Source organism: Ornithodoros turicata, chromosome 1, assembly GCF_037126465.1.
Source record: "Ornithodoros turicata isolate Travis chromosome 1, ASM3712646v1, whole genome shotgun sequence".
Lineage (NCBI taxonomy): Eukaryota > Metazoa > Arthropoda > Arachnida > Ixodida > Argasidae > Ornithodoros > Ornithodoros turicata.
This window is the reverse complement of record NC_088201.1, coordinates 50844064-50867303: the sequence shown is the minus strand read 5'-3', so window position 1 is coordinate 50867303 and position 23240 is coordinate 50844064. Positions and strand designations below refer to the sequence as shown.

General features: G+C 45.7%; 2 protein-coding genes across 5 annotated transcripts in view; one reads left to right on the top strand and one right to left on the bottom strand.

Annotated features, from left to right (window-relative positions):
* Window positions 1–9627: 9627 nt before the first annotated feature.
* Window positions 9628–16986, bottom strand: LOC135398890 (uncharacterized). Of its 4 annotated transcripts, none has more exons than XM_064630431.1 (3): window positions 16816–16986; window positions 14351–14624; window positions 9628–10408 (listed from the first exon to the last, which is right to left on the bottom strand). In XM_064630431.1, exons 2-3 carry the CDS (start codon window positions 14535–14537, stop codon window positions 9738–9740), a joined length of 858 nt encoding a protein of 285 aa, XP_064486501.1. In that variant the 5' UTR covers window positions 14538–14624; window positions 16816–16986; the 3' UTR covers window positions 9628–9737. The 4 variants fall into 4 exon arrangements, with proteins under 4 accessions (XP_064486501.1, XP_064486518.1, XP_064486528.1 ...); XM_064630448.1 differs by having other exon boundaries at window positions 14351–14494; XM_064630458.1 differs by having other exon boundaries at window positions 14351–14428.
* Window positions 16987–17851: 865 nt separating this feature from the next.
* The window catches only part of LOC135398881 (uncharacterized), a 50492-nt gene continuing 45103 nt past the window's right edge, over window positions 17852–23240 (top strand). Inside the window, exon 1 of the mRNA XM_064630418.1 lies at window positions 17852–17903. Within this exon, the coding sequence (XP_064486488.1) occupies window positions 17882–17903 (22 nt within the window). The 5' untranslated portion in view covers window positions 17852–17881. The remainder of the gene's footprint in view (window positions 17904–23240) is intronic.

The window sequence follows — 23240 nt, the reverse complement described above, 5'->3', positions numbered from 1 at the left end:
AACGACAGGGAACATGACCATAATAGTTCCAAAACACGCTTCCGGATGCGACTATCCCTTTAATGCACTCGGCCGTAATGCACTCGAGGAAGGTCGTTCCATTCCGGCCGCGGTCTGGCTTTTTCGACAACGGCCATATTTCAGCCCTATGCAGTGACTCTAATATCGATGTGCATCTGAACAAGGAAGGAGATCGCCGGCGTTACACGAGTGTTTTTCTTTTTTCTTTTTTTTTTCTACAAAGAAGTGATATACACTGCTGCATAGTGGATTTTCGTCAAGGAATCCACCCTTCGATGTCACGAGGGCTGGTGACCCGCGATGCGATACAATCTCGACGCAAAAGGAAACGAACCCCGTCAACCAGTCACCGGGGAATGCCTTTTTTGACTGAGCTCTTCTTCACTTGCTGGAACCCTTTGGATGCGGAGTTTTTCAGATGCATCACAATTACTTTAAATTTCAAGAAAGTATGTTTTTCTGAATTTTTCGGATAGATCCGAAAACACGGAACCTTAGTTATAATATGTGCAGTAATGGGGGACTAAGAAGTATGTAAACCTCGCCCATCATGTGTAAGGGCGAGTAAGAAGCCGACAACGAAGAAACCGCTTCTGTCTCACATCAGGCTTTGACCAGACTGTGATGCAGTGCGGACATCATCAAAATTACCTTAGCATTTCTATGCTTGCAGTATGCAATCATTTCCAGCAGTTAATGAGGACCATCACAGCTGCATCACCGCAGGCACATTAGGACACATTTTCAGGATACAGACCAAAACAGCTACTGTATTCAGCACGAAAACGGAGGTTGTACAAAGTCGATTAGCTCCACCGGAAGCGCTAATGCGTACACGAAAGTCAATCTTCACGAGAGACACAGAAGATCAAAGACTTGCTGGCAAAGTTTTCCAAATTGATGGACCTCGCGGGACGCGAAACCATGAGTGAACATCGCGTTATCCAAGCGCTAAACAAAGGCGGCATGGCAAGCAGAGCAGAGCACTTTCTTGCATGCATCAGCGCATTGCTCCACAAGCGCTCCTTATGCACTGGTGCCGTTGGCATGTTTTGGCTGGTAGATGTTATAGAAACAATCGAAAGAACAGGCCACGGAAATCGCGCGATACGTGGCTCGGAACAAGTTACAAGACCACACATGTTTATTTGTTTATTTTACTTTATTTGAAAGATACTGCCGGCCATCTCTTGATGGCCATGGCAGATGAAGTGAGTACACTACATACAACACATACAACATACGGCTATACACAGTGCAAAATGTCAAGTGTTAAACATCTGAAGTCAAGAAAGAAAGTTAGTCTACAAGACCTTGTAAAAACCGGGTTGGTGATGAAATCTGTGTAAGACAAGAGGGCATTTTGTTCCATTCTCGTACAGTGCGAGGAAAAAAAGAAAATTTAAACACATCTTTATTGCAACGAAACTCACGGATTAATTTACTATGTTTCAGTCTTGTGGATCGGCTCGAATTGTAAGTTAAGTAATCGCAGAACTTGAGCCCATTAGTACCGCTAACTATATCGTGCAAAAACTTGAGACGCCGAATTTTCCTTCGTTGAGCCAAGGTTGGCAAACCAGATTTAGCATAGAGTGAAGTCGAAGATGTGTGCTGACCATATGCATTATATATAAATCGAAGGGCTTTTTTCTGCACAGATTCTAGCATGTTAGTATGCGTCTGTACGTAGGGATCCCAAAGAATATCCGCGTACTCCAAAATTGGCCGCACTAGCGTAGTGTAAGCCGTCAGCTTCGTTGCAGACGTACAGTGGCGCATCGTCCTCCTCAGTGACCAAAGTAGTACGGGATGCTTTGGTAGCAACTTGTTCAACATGTTCGGCCCAGCTTAGGTTGGATGCTATTGATACACCAAGGTATTTTTGGTTCTCCACTTTACTCAACACAGTAGTGTTAATGCTATACGGAAAGGACAATGACGTTTTCTTCGTTGTAACACACATGAACACGCACTTTTTCACATTGAGCTCCATCTGCCACATTTCACACCACGTAACAATATATTGCAGACAGTTGTTTAATTTGACTTGGTCGTTAGTAGTGTTTATACTAGAATACAAAATGCAATCATCAGCAAAGAAACGACACTGGATTCCCGGAATGGCGATGCAGAGGTCATTTATAAAAATTAGAAACAACAACGGTCCAAGCACGGACCCCTGTGGTACTCCGGAGAGAACTGCCAAGGAATGCGAATGGGCTCCACCAACACTCACGAACTGTTTACGATTAGTAAGATAGGAGTGAAACCATTGCAGTATACGATCATTACTTATTATGTTTTTCAATTTATACAACAGCTTAGTGTGCGAAACTCTGTCGAATGCCTTTGATAGATCTAAAAACACAACGTCCGTTTGACCACCTTTGTCTACAACAGAGGCAAAGTCATGAACTATGTGTACAAGTTGCGTAACTGTTGAGTAACCTCGCCTAAAGCCGTGCTGCTCTTTCACCAAGAAATCACTTTCTTCCAAAACGCTAATTATGTGTTTAAAGACAATATGTTCCAGAACTTTGCTACTAGTACTTAGTAGTGATACCGGCCTGTAGTTAGTAATGTTTGATTTATCACCGCTTTTAAATATTGGTACCACTTTGGCTACCTTCCAGTCAGACGGGATTTCACCCGATCTTAAACTGGATTGGTAAATGATACAAAGAAACTTTGAACACCACTCTGCATACCGCTGTAAAAAAGCGTTGGGTATCCCGTCTGGACCGCACGCCTTCTTCGTGTCCAGCCGGAGGAGCCTATGTTGATATTAACATTGCCTTGAGTTTAAGGGGAAAAACACAGGACGAACACAGGACGAGATGAACAGATAGACTCACGAACCAGCAACGAAGCTTTAATACACAAAGGGCAGGGGGGAAGAGAGAGTACACTCCGGCGTCTCAGCGTAGGTGAATATGAGGCGCGTAATACGAACCTCTTAACGGTCGGTGGTAGCATCGATAGCTGCACAAGGGAACGTGTGTGCTTGCAAAGAATGGAAAGATATTCCAAAACAGTACAGATTGCAAAAAGGACGATAAAAAGTAAAAATATTGGTAACAGTTACAGTACAATATATAAAAATATAAACATACAAGCAAAACTCAGAAATGAATAAGGTACGGAATAAAATGTCGGAGTCTGTCCCATAGAATTAGTCAAGATTAAAAAAGTTATCCGGGGCTAACAGGGCTAAGGAGAGTGACCAAACCATCTGGGATGACAATGCTAGGTTGGCTCACACATCCTTTTGTAGTTGCTATTAGAGAGGATTCTAGTAGAGTGCGGGACAGTCTGTCATTGCAGGAGATTAAACAGTTGGTTCCGGGAAGGTCTGCCGAACAACCAGAACAGCCCTCCAAATGTTTAAAAAGTTCAGAAGTACTTGATTTGTTTTTGACATTATTAGCATGTTCCCGAAGTCTATCGTTCAGGCAACGGCCAGTCTGGCCAATGTAGGAACCCCCACACCGAAGGGATATACGGTACACGCACGACTTTTTGCAGACTACGAACTTTTTTGTGTGGGATGTGGTGCATCGCTGGTGTTGACCAGATTTCATGAAAGGTGTTAGGGTGGACAGCATGTTGTGAACAGAGTAGGCTACTCTGATTCCTTGCGAGGTTGCAAATTTTCCTAAGGCATGTGAAATACCATGGTAAAACGGTAGGACCAGGCGGCGGTTCAGTGGGCGTTCAGGGTTTAGGGGTTTTGGGGGGTTTAGGAGATTTTGCAGGTGTGTATATATTGTATCCGACTGGAAGCCAGCTTCTTTGAGGCGGCTGATTTGTTGGGACACAGCGGTAGGGGCTTTATGGATACAGGATTTTTTAACAGCAGAACCCAAGACGGAATTGATTACACCTGACTTTACGGCTTTGGGATGGCAACTCCACCTTGACAGTAGCGGTTTCGGGTCAGTACGGCCATACTCCCAAGACAAAGTTGGACTAAGGATGAAGGTTACGTCTAGGAAACGTAGACGGCCGTTTGAGGGGACTTCTGAAGTAAAGACCAATTCAGGACATGTTAGTTCCAATTGTAATCTCCTGCGTTATATACCAGGGCTGGACAGTATTACAAATACATTGTATAATAATACCGTTACTGTAATATTTTAGAGTATTTGTATTACGTATTATAATACCCATCTGATAAGTGTATTTGTATTACGTATTATAATACCCTGGAGGGTGCTTTCCGTGGTTATTATTTGCATTGTATTACTGCAAAACTCGTAATACTTATGACATGTCCTGCCTGAGGTGATGGGTCTTACACGTGTATGCTTTCGGTACCATTCCAGTCCTACGAACACGACCTAGTTCTGCCAACAGAGGATCACACTTCAACGTGCAACAAAGGGGCGATTACAGGACTGGCTGACTCAAATTTCTGAGAAACTTCTCCACTCTGGGTGAACAACCCGGAGCCCTTAGGGGTCATATCATAGAATGGAGCCAGGGTCGGTGCGTCAGAAAGTAAGGCAGAAAAAAGGGGATTATAGACACACACACCTGCGTCCCGCGAGAGAATGCCCTGAGAGCTGGGCACTGTGCCGTGCGAAGTTGGAAGTCCTCAAGTACCTCGATGACAAGCGCGTAGACTTGTCCATGTAGGACGACTACCCATCAGTTAAGAGTGTTTTCTTAAAGTTCAACACTAATTTATGTTCGTCCGCGCCGGTTGAACGATTGTTTTCGTTTGCGAACCTGCTACTCAGACCAAACAGACGATCGTTAGAAGATGGCGTATTTGAAAAGATGTTTCTTCTTAAGTGCAATCAACTCAAATAAACATGCGTTGACCGGACCGGTGGCTTCAGAAATATGTCTGGGATTCCTTTTCTAATAACTGTCTGCCACGGCACAAAAGTATTACTAGTATTACTTGAGTAATGAGTAATACAGGGAAGTAATAGTATTATGTATTATGATACTTGAAAATAAAATGTATTATGTATTAGTATTATAATACCATTTTTTAACAAGTATTATGTATTTGTATTATAATACCAATTTTGAGTATTCCTGCCCAGCCCTGTTATATACAAAGCGCAAGTTTTTTAGAAACGAAGCAATTGGTATCGTGCCGATAGTCGAACATCATCAGATGTAATATTCTTGATGTATGAATGCAGGAAGAAATTAGATGCCATAAACGTATTCGAAAATGAGTTGTGAACGAATTAAGTACAGGTAATTAAGTTACGGTAACTCCTTGCTTATAGAGTTAGAAAGTACTGTACCAAAATACTTTCAGAAATGAGTCCCTTAAGTACATCTTATTTATTAGTTGTACTCGAGGGTCACTTGCTTTTTGATGGGTTTTAAAGGTACTGTTAGGCAGTAGACAAGCATGATATGCCGGTGATGTGACTAGAGACTTTGTTGCTTCTAAATACCATATGCGGAACCATACGACCGACAACGCGCTATAAATATTTTTAATTTGACATGAAAGATGCGGCGTAGTGGAGCGGTGCGACGCCTGGTGTCAAACAACCCCCTGTACAGCGGGCAACACTGAAAATTGGTATTACACACTATGACATCGGAACTTCGTTATTTTAGTAACCATATTATTAGTTTTCCTGTTTACCTATGCATTCTGAAACCCCTGTTAACAGTTTAACCTGTTAACCCCTGTTTTTGCGAAGTAACCCAGTGCTGGCCGCTGTTCGATGGGGGCTCTCCCTACTTCTCTGCTGCGCCTGCGCGCTCCTTTTGTTCGCGGCCTCTTTCGAACGAACAAACTCTCTCTGTGAACCTCTGTGAACAAACAAGTCCCGACGCTCTCTGGCTTCTTGAACGTCTGACACATTTTTTTCAACGGCTCAGCATTTCATTTCAGTTTGCTTATCCGTTTATTACTAGCCACTGTACGTTTATCCTCAGATGTGGATCGTTGTGTGGATCGTTGTGTGGATTGCAGGGGTGGATTTTATGGTGGATTGTGGTGGATTGCTATGTCGGGCCCAGTGTTATACACATGGAATGTGGTTGCCGCCGTATGTGTCAGAAGTACGGATTCATTTCGAATACCTAGCACAGTGTTGCCCGTAATCTTTAATTGTAATTTTCTAATTAACTGCACCGTCGATTGGAATGAAACTTGCACAGTTTTTGTCCTGGTGGCTTGGACTATCGAATAGCCACACTAAATGACATTTGATCGGTGCTGCTTTACAGTACCTTTAAACGGGTTAGTTACAAATTTCTGGCTGGCAGCACTGACTTTTTCCAAAGGCCGAGTCTTTCTACTGCGTTGAAGTTATGAATTTTTTCTTGTTGCTGCTCTTCTTGCAATTTTAGCGTTAAATTAAAACGAAATATACTCAAATAAGGCTTGAACTGTGCAAGCAGACAAAAGAGATTCTGGCAATTGCTATCGAAATTCGGGAGTGGATATCTTCATGCACGTGCGTGTTTCAGGATTTTTTAAACGTGAAATGGCTTTCAACTATGGTCTCTCATTCTGATATCCCGCTTTTGCCCGAAATCCCTCAATTAACGAGTTAATTAATGAAGTTTAGGTGATTAGTCATGTCGTAGTTGCAGACTTTCTTCGAGGGGATGTCAGACTGGCCGCAGAACTCAACTGCAAAAACGGCATCTATTTTGCTCTGCTAGTTTGTTAATAAAAATTCTGTAACGAATAAAAATAAACACCCTGTATATTGCTGCACGCTCGGATTCCACCGCACTCGTTATAATTGTTGTAGGAGGGGGGGGGATATGTATATGTATATATGTTTATTTAAAAAAAGAAGAGGAAAGGTTAGTCAAACAAAGAGCCGACTTGCTATTCTCAAAATGTGTGGCAGGTACAATAGCATGCGCATACGTATTTAGGCAACGTGTGTTGCTATGTGCATACGAATGTCAATATCTACAACACTACACGTAGTGTAATATGACTATAATATAATACAGGAATGATATCATGAATGTTAATGGAAGTTATGAAATATAGTATATTCTTAGCCAAGCCTTTGCTGGCGTGTGCTCATGCTGGCGCATCCAATCATTTTTACTCGTAACCGACCACAAGAAGCAGTGGTTTCCCTATCTCAAAAGCAACGACATAATGAATGATACATATTATCAGCTGCTTTCTCCCTTTGTAGGTGTGTGTGTGTGTGCATGCTTTTTTTTTTTTAGGTACGAAACCCGAAAGTTTCCTAGACCATCCACGGGGCAATCACCCTCCAAACGACACAAAGAGGAACCAGATGTTCCCAACTGTCCCTAATCTGACGAAGATCGCTCTACATTACATTCACGATGTACAACGCTAAAAGAGCTAAGGCGCAGGCAGACAGGGAGGGAAGAAAGACGACACGTTTTCTCGCGTTTGTCTGTCTTTCTTCCCTCCCTGTCTCGGATTATCCTCCAATTACAATGCACAAGCTCAACGAGGGACACGAAAGAAACCAGCACAGATACACACAAGACGGACACCACTGGCAGCGAAAGCGATGTTTTGTACCTTCCGGTTCCGGTCAGTGCCGTGTATGTCAAAGGGAGTCTGGCCATTAATGGGACCTGTCTATACCTGAGGCTCCACTCACTTTTTGAGGTATCTAGTTAAATCACAGGTCGAAATACAGTGGTCTATTATTACATCCATCCAGTACTTATACCTCACCCTTATTTACTAGGTGCCACCATTTTGGAGAAACTCGATTGATTCGGATTGAAGCGGATATCACTGGTGACAGACCAAAACGACGGATTTTGCACCCACTTTTATCAACGCCATCTGCACGGAGAGAGGCATGTTGGTAAGGCTCAGAATTGCAGAAATGGTTGCTGGCAGAAGTGATTGGCCAGGATGGCGGTACAACCGCTTCTTCGTAGCAGACGATAGCCGGTATGAAGTTTTATATCACGTAATGCAAGTACATTGAATCAAAAATGAGCAAAGATGTATGCATAAATAAAATGCAATTATATAACGCAAAATCCTACATGTAAGGGTCGTCCTTCTTGCTATTTTCCTGGTATCACGATCTTAACTAGGCCTAACGTTAGCGAAGAAACATCCCATTTTCACGTAAATAATGATGGCGGAGCGAAAGTTGAAGCTGATTTTACAGATGCGTACATGATGATATATACTCACAGTATGAAATTAAAGTAGTCTGTGAAAATTTTTTGTCACGAAATCTCCGCTTTGCCGTCCCAAGCACCATCCTCCATCTTGGAGAAAATTTGGTGTCATGGCAGCCCCCATGGAAAACGGTAACCAATTACATGCGCCTAAGTTTGATTGACAGGTCGAGCCTCTTTTTTTAGGCTCCTCCTAATGGCCAGACTCCCTTTGGCATACACGGCACTGGTTCCGGTTGAACTTCAGCGCCACCTTGCAGGAAACGCTGGAGTTGCAATCATGAATGGTTACAAACCACGGCACCAGATGGCGGTTTCACTGGTTGTGCTTGCATGGGTGTATTTCTGAGGTAGTAAATTCGATGAAAAGGTTTCGTTTGTGCTAGAACTTCTAGGAGTCATTGTACGCATAATCCTAAGTCTCCACTGCACAGCGTGTCTCTCATTTAGTCGCAGAATGGTCGAAAACGACCATCGACAAAAGTGCCATTTTTCGTGGTTAAAACAAGCCATTGCAAATTATCCATACCATATATCAAAATATCGCGTTGTACCGCCCTCGGCAAATCGTCAAACGACACAGGGCACAAAACTAGACAGTGTTAACTTCTTTTGTTCTCGTTAAATCTCTTGACGAACAACAGCAGTTATCGCGAACATTACCTTATTCTCGGCTCCATTGTACCTTTACCGAGACATCCATCTAAAAACGGAGGTAGTAGCACCCTAGCCAAAGAAACCAGCTTTCCAAAGGTGTCAGGAAGAGAACACGCACGAGCGGCGCAATCCTTTGACGAAGTTCCCCGATTTCAGGGGAGGAGTGGGACTGCAGCCTTAATAACGGTTTTCGGTTCAGGTTCGGGTTCGGGTTCGGTTCGACTCTCTGGGTTGCAGGTTGGAAATTTTCTGTGCTGGTCCCATCATCAGGTAATGCGATGTTTCCCAAACTGTGTGTCCCGATCCCCAGGGAGATTGTGACCGATTCAGTGGGTGCTCGGGAAATGACTCGGGAACCTGATAAAAAGGACAGCAAATGCTTTTCTTCGAACATGCTCAGCCCACTATTCTGCGTCTCAAGAAAGCTTGCGGTAGTGAACCCCGAGGGCTAACGAACAATCTCACTTTAGCAAATAGGGACCGCCATTCCTGCTGGCATGCGTTATTTTCTTTCTTTTTTTTGTTATGGTTTTTAGCCGAGCTGATTCACTGTGACTACACTAACTGTCCAATTAATGTTCAGAGGCAATTTGTGTAGGGGGGAGTGGTTGTCGCGACGCGATATCTTATGTTTTTTTTTTATGGGTCGCAGGGTAGCAGTGTTTGGGAAGCACTGATACAAATAATGAGAACCAGCAGAGTGACGATCTAAAAAAAATAAAAAAGGAAAAAAAAAACACAAAAGTAGAAAAAACAAGTAGAATAAGTAAAAGTACACAAGTAGAAGGCACATAAATAACATCAATTTCAGTTTCGAAGCGACACAACTTTATGTAAAACATTAACATGCTCGTCTCTGTATCTCGCATAAAACAACGTAGCAGTGAAGCAGTCTATTGGAGAACGTATTTTATAGTGGCGTTCTACTTTGGTGGAAATGTCTTCTTTAACGCATTTATGACAGGACGGCTAGGAGAGACATCCACGTTTGGAACACGTGGTGTTCGTTTAGCCTCCTCTCCTCGACCCCTGCTGACCACGTCATCATTATGATAACGGTGGCGCCTGCCTTTCTGGCTTGGTGACATTTCATATTGTAACCACGCTGAGCCAGGAGTCCTATTATCGCGAGAGGGCACACTATAAACCCCTCTTGCCGATCCAGGAGTTCCCATATCATAGCGACGTGCACTAGCGGCGCCTCCTGCTGATCCTGGAGTTTCTGCATCACGAGGTTGGGCGCTATGTGTACCGGCGATGTGCCCTCCGCGGTGAGGCTTCCACTCTGGAGAGTCCAGATCAGGTGAGTCCTCTTCATCCACGTGGTGCTTCGCGCAGTCGTCTGGAAATGCGACGATGAGTGCGCCAGGTTTGATGTCGAGTGGACCATACATAACGGTCATCGTGTACGTGAGGAAGGCAATTACGGATAAGGCGTAGCCTGGAATCCACATGTAGAGCACGCGGCGTCTGAATCCCAGGACGACCATGACGCAACCCACGGAGAACATAACAAAAGCGATCGCATAAATAGTTTTGGACAGGCTTGATGGACGGAAGGTAGCCGGCTTCACCTTCGCTATGGTCTCGAACCCTGCAAAACAATCGATGAAATATCATATGTATCATATCATATACCCATATCATATACCATCATCATATACCCATATCATGGGTATGTATGAACTGGTATTTCTCCGCGAGGAATTGTTCTACCCCATTTACTACGTTTGGTGCCGGTCGCTTTAAAGTGCATCACGTTACACTTGCGCACACAATAACGAGCTAAATAATTTCACGTGACTGCCCGCCTGGATGAGGCGTTCTTCGGCGTGTATATTGTTAAAACAGAACGTCGCGGCATAATACGACCAACTTCGAAACACTCCCGTCTCAGCGTTTATACGAAAGTCCGCACCCGCAGGCACTGAAGCTCTCTGAAAGCAAGGTCATGAGGTAGAACGAGGGGGTTTTGCTGGTGACGACATGGGTCACGTACCAATGCGCCTTGGTGATTGGCCAGAGCACGACCAACTCCAAAACAAATTCCCAACAACTGCACTCTGAAAAAGGAACTTCACCGCATCGCACGCAGCTAGCCAACCATCATCCCGAATTGCATGGTTCTCTTCCCTGATTTGTTGAAAACGGGAGGCGTACGCTTCTTTGTCACAAAAATTGTCACAAAAAATTCACGCCTTTTGGCAACCATGTACGAAGAAGTAACAGCAATAGCTGTAACGTCCACGCGCAACACCGCGGTGTAACGTAAGAGTTCGCGGTGTTGCGCGCGTGCGGGCGCCCACATCAATGCCACTTGATAACAGAAGGCCTGAGCACTCTTTCGATAACGTCCTGCACCTGGATCGGCTGCCATTTATACATTTTCAATGGGGGGGGGGGCTTTTCTCTTCTTCGCTCTTCAGTGACGTCACATCTATCTATCTAGCCCCAACAGCCATAGTAGGGCCACGTGCGTGACGTCAATTGAAAGAGTGCTCAGGCCTTCTGTTATCTAGGTGACATTGGTGTGCCTGTTCCGGAGCGCGAGTGTTTGGCACTTCAACCGTTAAGTGGTTACGCTTGTACTCCGAGTTTTGTACTCGAGCGCGCTCTTCACGCATCAGCTTTTGGAGGGTGCACGAAAAAAGGGTATCGTGCTCCCCATCACGTGACCTCTTCCCTTCTCTGCACGAAAGCGAAGAAAGAGAACGCAGGACATGGGGTGGCAGCGGAGCAGAGAAAACATAAAATAGAGAAAGGGAAAAACGGCATTACAGCGCGCGTGTTCAACCGTCCAAGTGCCGTTTAATAGGTGCTCCAGGAGCACGAAACTCGGAGCGCCCGAGAAGGAGTATAAGAGGGCAGCTACTTAACGCTCCCATTGGCCACGTCGTCCGAAGCCACAGCCAATCGCAAACGTTACAAACATGCACAAACTGGCTATTCAGAAACTTCTCCGCAAACTCTGCGTTGGCCAATGCAAACTGCGACGGACGCGCATTTGTTTCATGCACACACGTTAATGCGTTAAGTCGGGCCTGTTGGTACAAATCCATTTTCTAAATCGCCGGGGCCGCCCTCGGTGGCTCAGTCGGTAGCGTGTCCGTCTGCTGATCCCAAGATCGCGGGTTCAAACCCGGCCGAGGACGGTGGCAAACTTCGTGGAAAGGTAAAAGTTGCTCAAACGTGCCGTCTTCCGTGAGGGACGTTAAATGTGGTGTGCCGTGTGTCAAGATTTCGGCGCACGTTAAAGATCCCTCAGGTGTGCAAACCAATCCACAAACCCGAACACTGTGCTCATGTGCTCATGACCACAGTTGTCTCGCGACGTAAAGCCCCGCATTATTAAAGTGCTAGGGGAACGAAAACGCTATTGACGGTATAGGCTGACACATCTGTCCTTCTGCTCACTCATAAAGAATGCTTCCAGATCAATCTTTCGAACTCGTTCCTGTACTTTCCCATTGTGATTGTATCACTATAACCGGCAACACACCCGCAAATGTCGCAGTGTTCCGATAAGGTGGCTGTGTCAGTTTTGAAGCTGTGCGCGTGCCCACGTAATCTAGTGTTTATGCATCTGCACGTCTGCCCGGTGTAGTGTTTTCCGTTTTCCGCAGGCCAAAGGAATCTTGTATACAACCTGGGCGTTGCAGGAAACAAAACTGAAAGAGAAATTCGCTTCTAGGCACAACATTCCGGTGGTTTGGGGGCGATTTTAACCTGAAGTCTATGATTCCCCTCGTAAACAGAGATAAGGAACGTCCCGTTTGCGACGCCAACCACAAAAACTATATTTTGTTTCCTGCAACACCCATGTTGTATACAAGATTCCTTTGGCCTGCGGAAAACGCATTGCTGAAAGTTGCGCCTGTGTTATTGTGTCATTCGACTTCGTTCCCCTGGCGTTTTAAAGAATGGATAAGTACACGCCTCTGGGACCACGGCCTCATGGCCATCATCCCATTAGCATGAGGCCATCTCATGGCCACGGTTTCGTGCTCGCGTACTTGTTCGTTCTCCCGCCTGTGTCTCTTGGACTTGGCTTCGCATTTCCTAACTTCTCGGCTTTGTTTCATCGTAACCGCTTTGTATCCCCTCACTGTCGGGTCATGTCTTCGTGCAGCCAATGCCCGTTGGGCTGCTTCTCCCCCGATGTGCTACGCCGTTCGCGGGCTGCAGCGGCGCGCTGACCCCTGGGGCCTCTCGTAGTAATCGTCCTCGATTATTACGAGAGACACAAAGTAATCGACCTCGATTACTTTGTGTCTCGCCTGTCAATGGTCGTTCCGTGAAGAAGGCGTGGAGAACAGAAATGAATGTCACACGCCCTCAATCAGTAGTCGAGCTCTTGATCCTGCAATGTTCGTGATAAAGTATACACTCTTAAAAATGAACTTCACCTCATAGCACGCTCCTAGCCAACCATCATCTCGAATGATATCGTTGTCTGACATGATTTGTTGAAAACGGGAGGCGTACGCCTTTTCTGTGACAATTATGACCAGCATAAGTGTCACAAAAAGGCGTACGCCTCCCGTTTTCATCAAATCAGGGCAGATAACGATATCATTCGAGATGATGGTTGGCTAAGAGCGTGCTATGCGGTGAAGTTCATTTTTATGAGTGTAGATAAAGCACGAAGAGCCAGAAGAGTGCAGGATCAAGTGCTCGACTATTGGTTGACGGCGCGTGACATCAATCTATGTTGTTCACGCGTTGTTCACATGACGAACAATGACAGGCGAGACACCAAGTAATTGAGGTCGACTACTTTGACGAGAAAAGGCCCCTGAACTCCTTATCTGCGGACGGCGTACACTCTTAAAAATGAACTTCACCACATAGCATGCTCCTAGCCAACCATAATCTCGAATGATATTGTTATCAGTCCTGATTTTTGTTGAAAACGGGGGGCGTACGCCTTTTTTTGTGACACTTATGCTGTTCATAATTGTCACAAAAAGGAGTACGCCCCCAGTTTTCAACAAATCAGGGCTGATAACGATATCATTCGAGATGATGGTTGGCTAGGAGGGTGCTATGTGGTGATGTTCATTTTTAAGAGTGTATATGGTATACTGATTGCGCTCGCACCCAGTACAACCGCCTCTGTTCTTTTTCTTTTTCATCTGCTCTCCGGTTTGCTGCTGCGCCAACCAATGGCACGCTGAATAAACTGCCAGACACTACGCCGTGACCTTGACAAAAGTTCCCTCATACAGCTATCGCTGTAAAAGTCGTGCGCCCCGCACTTTCCTCAAATCAAAAGTGATAAACGTATCACTCTGTGCTATGTGGTGAAGTTCTGTTTTAAGAGTGCAGTAGCTGACCGTGGTTGTCGGCCGACTTACACTAACTAGGAGTGTGTTATGTGGTGAAGTTATGTTTTCAGAGTGTAGAATAAATCTACACGTCTGAATGTGTACAGAGCTGAACAGGTACGAGAACGTACTTTGTCGCACCTCGTGCGGAGTGTAAAAATCCATTATTTAAGGGGTTGTGGTGTACTTTTTGTCAACTGTGCACTTACCTCGAAGTTCAATCCCAGATGGAGGCCCCAGGACTGTGTTGAACATGAGGATGAGAGTGTACACGCCAACACCTAGCACTGAAATGGCGAGGCCGGCGTGTATTCTCAAAGGGGTGTCATGGGCAACACCTGAAATGGAGCAAACTCCACCAAGAACGAAGATCAGGAATGAAACCAAGAGAAGCATTCGGCTGCTTCCTGAGATTCCATATTCCACTTCATCCGCGTCTAGAAGCGACGATACGGTCACCCGATCTGCGCCGGGTAGGTGTGTCTGGGCAACAGGTGAACGCTTTCCTAACCCAATACTCCTTCAGACCGCAGGGCCAGTTGCACCGACGGTTGCAGTTTCGTGTGCTGACTTTTGACTCAAAAATGGAAAGCGAGACTGATTCGCCGTCTCTCACCTCTCGTCATCACCATCCCCATCGCCATCTTTATTAAAAGCTTCGTTTTCGAAACTGCCACATGCAGCTTGGTGGTGCGCTTATCTCCTCCCCTCAAAAGCTTATCAAAAGCTGGAGCTCCGTAGCCGACACCTTCCAACAATGCAAAACGATCCACCACCCACGGCTTCCGGCAATGGGACCAACCTCAACGGGACAGTCAACCCCACAAAAGAAAAAAGGGATAAAACAACGGTTTGTCCCAAAGGGGAAAGCAGCAGGAAGCGACTGAAACCACGGTCAACGTACACTCCTAAAACAGAACTTCACCGCATAACACGCTCTTAGCCAACCACCATACCGGATGACGAAAGTTCTTCCCCCTGCACTGTTAAAACAGAACTTCACCACATAGCACGCTTCTAGGCAACCATCATTCCGAATGATATCATTCTGTGTCCTCATTTGCTGAAAATGGGAGGTGGCGCCTATCTGGGACACATTACGCATGTCCCAGATAGGCCCCTCCCCCTGTTTTGAACGAATCATGACACAGAATGATATCATTCGGAATTGTGGTTGGCTAGGAGCGTGCTATGAGGTGAAGTTCTATTTTAACAGTGTGATTGGTTAAAAACGGGAGGCGTGCGCGTTTTTGTGACACTTATGGAGTCACGTTAATTGTCACAAAAGGGCGTACGCCCAGCGCTTTCCACAAATAAGGAGTGATAACTATCATTCTGCGCAATGGTTGGCCTTACCGTGCCATGACGTGAAGTTCCGTTTTAAGTAGTGACGACGCCCACGACTGGCCAACAACGGCGAGCCGATCCTGTCATTACTCCCCCCCTCCCCCTCCGTTTTAAGAGTGTAGACTGTGTTGTAATATGTGTGCTGCAATGCTTTCTTCACTCTTAAAAAAGAACTTCACCGTGTAGCATGATCTTAGTCAACCGCCAACCCGAATGGCATGGTTCTGCCACCCAGCTTGGTTAAAATCGGGAGGGGTATACCTTTCCGTGGCACTGCTGCTGTTATGTTAATTCTCACAAAAAGGTGTACACCCCGCACTTTCCACAAATCAGGAGTAATAACAGTACACTCTTAGAAATGAACTTCACCGCATAGCACGCTCCTAGCCAACCATCATCTCGAATGATATCGTTATCTGTCCTCATTTGTTGAAAACGGAAGGCGTACGCCTTTCTGTGACAATTATGAGCAGCATAAGTGCCACAAAAAGGCGTATGCCTCCCGTTTTCAACAAATCAGGACAGATAACGATATCATTCGAGATTATGGCTGGCTAGGAGCGTGCTATGCGGTGAAGTTAATTTCTAAGAGTGTATACCATTCTCTGCAATGGTTGCCTCCACCGTGTTATGTGGCGAAGTTCTGTTTCAAGAGTATTGGGATACTATCCGTCATATTTACTGAGGAAATAGATAAGCTACTCCACCGGAACACAATATCTCTGTAGGCAGGCCCCTGTTTACCGCGATCGCCCAAGAATAGTGTGAAGGGTAACAGGAAACGCGAACCACGTGAAACCTTATCGGAGCTGAACCGGAAGTATCTCGATATTTCGGGCGCAGTCGTCAGGAAACACTTGACAAAATTTTGCAAGACGGTCGAACAGCATATGTAGGTTGGGAACGAAAAGAACTAAACTTAAACTCAATATGCACATGGACGTGTACTTTGCACAGAAATCTGGCCTGGCCGAATCGTCAAACACCGTGGCAACCATCCACCTTGTATCAGAACATTTGCCTCTCTGCTGATTAGCTATATCGTTCCGCACCAATCGTCGTATCTGAAAACTGCTTGCTGTTCGAACGCTGCAGAATGGTGAAGACTCTTTCACTTGTACGCTGTGCTTCTATAAATCTGCTCGCTACTTTTCTTAGAGCCATAAGTCAGTGCACGAAGCTACCCCCATCCACGTTGTCTGGCATCTCTGCTCTGCGTCACAGTTGGACACCTTCGATACTATTCACTAAATTCATTACGTTAAGAAACCTCCTCTGCCAGGAATGTAACAAAAAATTGGTACTCAGTGAAATGAAAGGTTCTTACTTGGACTACGAGAACCAAACGGCATCCTTTTATGCGGGGTTGAGATGCAAGCGCGTTTAAAAATAAATGTGGGAAACTACTTCGTTCGAACACATTGCTAAACAACAATTATAACGCCCAAAGAAGAATGGATAATACGGCACAATATCGGTAAGCATAACGATATAGGCTCACGGGATATAAATTGCTTCTTTCTCGTTACTGCACATGTATGGTGCACTAGCTCGCCATAGTATATATGCCATGGTCGTCTAAAACAATTATTAAATGTTTTTCTTATTATCCACAGGAGCCGAAATGCTATTGGTGAGATTAGAAAGGAACACGCAAAGTATTTTATGTGGAAGCGGATGAGTGACATCATCAAGAACCTGACAAGAAGTTTGCGAAATAACGTCTTTGTGCGTAAATCACAAGAAACCGTCATGTTGAACAGGAACACAAAATGCTACATCCTATAGTGATCCTATCACAACATCACGATTTTCCTACACGGTCTAGAGAGCTTACGGTGATTTTACACGTGACTTCCACAAGCCTAATGCGTCTCATAACTTCGTTTTATACTTGCAGGATCACCAACATTGTTATGGCCACTGCAACCTATAAAAAGAAGAAGAATTGTGTACTTCAAGGAAGACGAAAAAGAACCTCGCATGATAGAGAAGAATGAATCAAGGCAAGAGACGGAGGAAGAGGGAGAAGAAACAATGGATCATTACTTCCTCCGCTGTGCTTTTTACGCATCCATTAGTCGTCAGTTTTCAATAAATCTTCTCCGTACCTTTTCTACGCCGTTATATTTATCCAGTATTTTGTTCTCTTCGGCGTTTCTCTCCAACGCAATGCCATCTTTCATGTCATCAACACACCGTTTCTAATTTTTAATTTCATCATTCACCCTTATTCCTGCCAATAGTAATTTACATAACGGTCCTTGGCCAGTTGCCCTACGGCTACGAGCCACATAGTTCATACCAAGAAGAAGAAGGTTACGTCCATACCAGGCAGTGTAAAGGAAAGAAGAAGAAGAAAATCAAGGACACGTCGAAAAGTTCGTGTAAGCATGGCAGCGGAACATGCACCGGGTAAGCAATAACTTTCGGACATCGGACTTGTTATGTTCCTTTCTTCTGTGTAAAGATCTGATCCCGCACACAGCAAAACCAGCTGTTTAGGCCCAGGGTTGCGAAGCTCTATTGCTACTGTCAAAGGTCTAGAGGGTGGTTCATACGTGCGGACGCAGCTACTCTAGTGACCAAATTACAATACAGTTTTCGCTTTTTGTGCGGTGTGAAAAACTGCAGAGTTTTGAGAACCCTTGTGACACCCTTCAACGAAGCCTTATGTTCGAAAGGCTAATATTCTGCCGACAATTTAAAATTCTCCATAATGGAAATTAAATATTCGAATGGGCCTGTAAACAAATTCGGTGTAATTTGGCTTCCTCATAGCCTATTCATTTGACACGCGAATATTGGCAGTCACGCTCGACGATGAGCATTTACGTTAGGCGCCGTGCAGCCATCACATTGCCGGCCGTGGAATTAATTGTGCGCGAGTGCGAGAACAGATCTTTCACAGGTCACTGCAAATAGGACAGGGTGTGTCGTACAACGGTCATGACAACCAACACGCAGACGCCCCCCAGTCGTATGTTTCCTGTGCGGACACCGAGTGTGATCAGTTGTCCAAAGAGCCTGAAACGAAACGATATGTGTAGTCGTCTAGTCGAAATGGATCTCCGATCTGCAGCTAGATTTAGTGATCAAATCCAAACCTCAATTCCAAGTTGGTGAGAATGTAGAGCAGGATGTGGTTCTACACCACGTTCTTCGTAAAGCGCTCAGTCCCGAAGTCTCGGACGCTTATGCGCATGCCAGCCTACTCGGCGGTTACTGAGGTACAAATCAAAATTCTAACCAACTCATTATCTATCCGACATGTTTTGTCCCACCCAGAGCGATCAGTGCTCGTTAGAGCGCGACAGTGCAATCATGAAAAGTAACACTAGGGCACAACGGTTACAATTGAACACAACGTTTTATAAGTCCTCTAAAGTTAAAAGGAAACAGTAGGCTTAAACGTTCAAAAAAAATACAACAGAGATTAAGAACCAGCACTACCAACTCAGACGCACATAATTCACATAGAAATGGCCTTAAGTATAGAGTTCTAACCGTATAACGGAGAATTTGCAAATCTTAGCTGTTTTGCCCAGGATGTCCGAATGTTCTTTGTTAAAGGGGGTGCTGTGATGTGTCGGGTCGCACGACGGGGGTCCTCATGTTGTTATGTGGTGCCTGCAGTTTCTTCCACTACGCAACCAAACAAAGAAACGGGCTGACGTCTCCCCTCGGGGACTGACGCAACGACACGTACTCGTTTCCAAGCTACGAATGACCTTTCTCGGTCTCGTTCCTGTTCTGCTTCACTCCTTGTTTTTCTTGTTCTTTATTTTTTTAATCCATGCAAGGAGGAATTCCACACACAAACTTACTAGCCATTGTCACATGACAACCACGAGCACACGGCCAGGAGTTCCTGCCTTCCCCAATGTACAATTCCCAAGATAAACAATAACTGCACCTCCCAGAGAGAGAGAGAAAAAAAAGAAGCCGTTTCGACGTCTAGGCAAAGAACATGACGTAAGAAGGAGACCGTGGCCTTTTGCTGCTGTACCTTTGTTTATACAACAACATGCTCGAAAAATTCGCATAATACAGCGGAATCACGAATTTCTGACGTCAATACGAAGGAAATGCCTAGATCATAGCCAAAGAAATGACGGAGGACTACGGCGACTATGACTAGGGATACGGGCTACGGCTAGGGCTGGCAACTCATTCGTCGGACAAAATTCTCCCAGCCTCGTATGACATGACGTTTATTTGGGCATGGCAGTCTTCGTTGGAGTCCGTTCGTTGCACAGCCGTTACGAAAAGCAGTCTTCGACAGCCCGCACTAGCTTTCCTGTAGTGACACCCCGTTTCGTTTGACGGGGTATCACGACGCACGACGACCATCTGTTTCTTGACTGCGAGCAAAGGTGACACAGCATACACAGGCTCCATTCTGTAGATTACATACCCTTTAGGAGCATCTCCGAAAAGTATACATGTGTGCATCGTCGGTCGTCGGACTGTTGCTATACCCTTCTGTGTAACTAGGTGGTTTGATCAGTACTCACGCAGCGAGCACTGCTGTTAGACACTAGCAGAAATTGTTGCACCGACGTGAGTGGGGGGGGGGGGGGGGGGGAGCGTTTCCTTTGCACTTGCCGAAATTGTCACAGATCTTGGTCGTCAGCTTGAGGATACTATTTCAGGCGACCTTCTCAAAAGTATGGGAACGACCAGGCTGCGGTCTAAAACGTTCCATCCAGCAGTGAATGGCCTGATAGAACGTTATCACCTTCAGCCGGAGGCTGCATGATGGCTTGCGAGCACCTGTGTCACTGGCAAGATCACCTGCCATCGACACCCCTTGGCATACGCTGTGCTGTCAAAGCGGACTTTCAGGAGGAACATTATCTTCAAAATCGTTGACGTCACGGTTACGTAGTCTTTGAAACAAGCTAGTCACCCTCTCTGTCGCTCTGTTGGTCCAGGCGGCATGGCATCGGTAACATCATTATTCAGTTCGGTGCTATGAAACCGTTATCCTGGCGTTTGTGCCGGTGTTCAAAATATGTCCAATAACTGATCACTGAAGACCTTCAGCTGCATAGATGTCGCGGTGCATGTTTCCTTTGCGCGGTGTCTCGCTTCGAACGAATGATACATGTTCGAACGGCATCTTGCCAGGGCTGGGTCGTGCTTTAGATGGAGAGGAGAACAGGGCACCGCGGTACGATTTCGTTGTTGTTTTGCTTCGGGAACGAGACCATACAGTTTTTTTTATCTTTTACAGATTAAAAAAAAAGTCTATCAGAACAGCACTGATGTCATTTTTGCGGACGCGTTATGCGGCTGGGACATCCTTTGGGAAACGTAATGTAACTATTGGACGACTAATTACCTAAAATGCATAATTTAACTTTTGAATTAGATGTTTTCGCGAAAATGTGAGACAGTAGAATTCGAGCCAGTCATTATTTAAATCCACCCTATTCTTTAAATATTCTGAAACGAGCACGTACGTTGAGATATAAATTGCGCACTGGTATGCAAATGAGGCGAATTCAGAACTACGCATTTCTCCAGCGCACAAAACCACATCGCTTCAGCTTATCTGGACCGGAAAGCGGTCTATCTGGTCAACAGATCAGCATTTATTCCAGTCAGATCGATCGCTACAAATCATGTGGTCCTATGATGCGAACGGCCTTTCCCTCTTTTTGCGCTTGAGGACCGCGTGGTTTCAGTTTCGGCTCATTTGTATAACAAAATTTATATCTCAACGTACGTGCGTATATCTCAATACACGTGTGAGTGTATTTAAAAAAGAGAATGGATTTAAATAATGTCTGGCCACAATTGTGCTATCTCGCATTTCCACGAAGGCATCTAATTATAATTATGAAGTTAAATCATGAATTCGATGTAATTAATAGCTATACGTATGCTATTTCCCACAGCATAACCCACCTGTGTAAACCGCTTTTAGGTAGTTCTGATAACTTTATTATAAAATTCTGTAAAGGATAAAAAATGCTCTGTCTATTAATTAATTAATAATTGTATATTTACGACGTTCCAGTATGAAGTTTGTTTTGTACTGATTACATCTCTGCCAAGACAGAAGGGCTTCATCGCCCAGTAACAGGGCTTGTGTCTATAACTCTCAGCTAAGTGACGCTAGCGTTCCTGTAATAAACGTGTGATATGCATCACGGAGTTATTTCTCAGAGCCTGTAGACTGGGATGGCTCCTCCCCGCGCACCAAAAAGCATGCGTTATAGATTCGTACGTCATAACCTATGACAGTGGTTCCCAAACTGTGGGTCGCGGTCGCGACACTTTCCGCGGGAGGTCGCGAAGCGGCCCACAAATCCTAAAAAATTCCACGCCGTGCTCGCTATCTTGCGTTACCAGGAAGCCCGCGGCAGCAGACCCGGAGGTTTCTCATAAACGCGCTTGGATGAGGGGTACGCGACGCTTTGGATGCATCACACAGCCTCGCTTTCACGCCTGCTTTCAGTTGAGCACGAGGGCCAAAATCTACTGTCGTGAGGTCCACTCACTCCCATTAAAGGCCACGGCGTCTGCGTCTATCGCGGCATACACGGATGCCCCGCCTTCACGGCGCACCGCGCAGTGGCGTCTTCTCGAATTACAGCGGAGGTCAAAGACACGAGAAAACCATATCGCGTGCGTTGTCGGCACAGGGGTAGCACTCAATGTATTGCTCCGTAGACGAAAGCGTGCTGAGCGAACGCCATGCATCCTGGACAGGTCCTGGTCGCACGTCACAGCAAACGTCAAGGCGCACGTGACCTTAAAGATGGTGGCGCCCGTGATCGGCTGCCACACCGTTTGTAAACAATGCGGTTGTTGTTTCTGCTCGACGTTTTGGATGCTTTTCGATCACGGTAATTACTTTTATCCGATAATCTCGCAGTAAAACGCGCAGTTTTGCACATAAGGCCACGTACTGTTGACGACTTCCAAAGGTGTGATGACGACCGTGCGTTAAGGCTCACTGAGACGATGCGACGTACTTAAACTAATGCGTGGTTCACACTACAACTTCTCTCCGTTGCGGTTACGGTGCGGATCCAGTGCGGAGGCGGCTGTCGTACGACACGCTGTTCAGACATATGCGTTCTTGATACGTCAAACGCTTGTGGTTGACCAATCACGTCTCCACTCCACCACGTCTCCATTCCACAGGCAGCCATGAACGGGCAACGTGATGTGGTCGGCGAAACTTTGAATCTCTGAATGAATCTCTGTACTCGGCTCGGCGTGGGTCGTAGAGCCACGGGTATTTTTCGACCTCTGAAATTAGAGCTTCTTGTTTTGCCAACGTGCTTTCACCGGAGGCAGCCATGTTGGAAAAGCACGCGACAGCACAGCAGTGATGCGCTTGCGCGGAGCGCGTTCGCTCATTGGTCAGCTGCATCTCCGCAGGTAGCCCGTACCGCATGGACTTCGGTCGAGCTCAACTCTTGCGGTGCGTGTGCTTTTCGGCGTGTCGTGCTTCGTTGTCATGACAACGGTGTCGCGCCGCATCCGTAACGCATGAAAATGCAACAGTGTGAACCAGGCATTAGGAGAAATGGGCTACCATGTTGCGGAAGAAGCACCGCGTGGTTTACGCTGGCAAAATATGTTCATCTCCTGGCTTTATGACGACGGAGATATGTCGGTAAGCGGCAAAACGACGTGTAAACAAAGTCACATGACCTCAAAATGACGTTTTGTATGACGTGCGACCAGGACAAGATGGCAGTTTTGCCGAAGGCACCCGCTTGAGGGTAG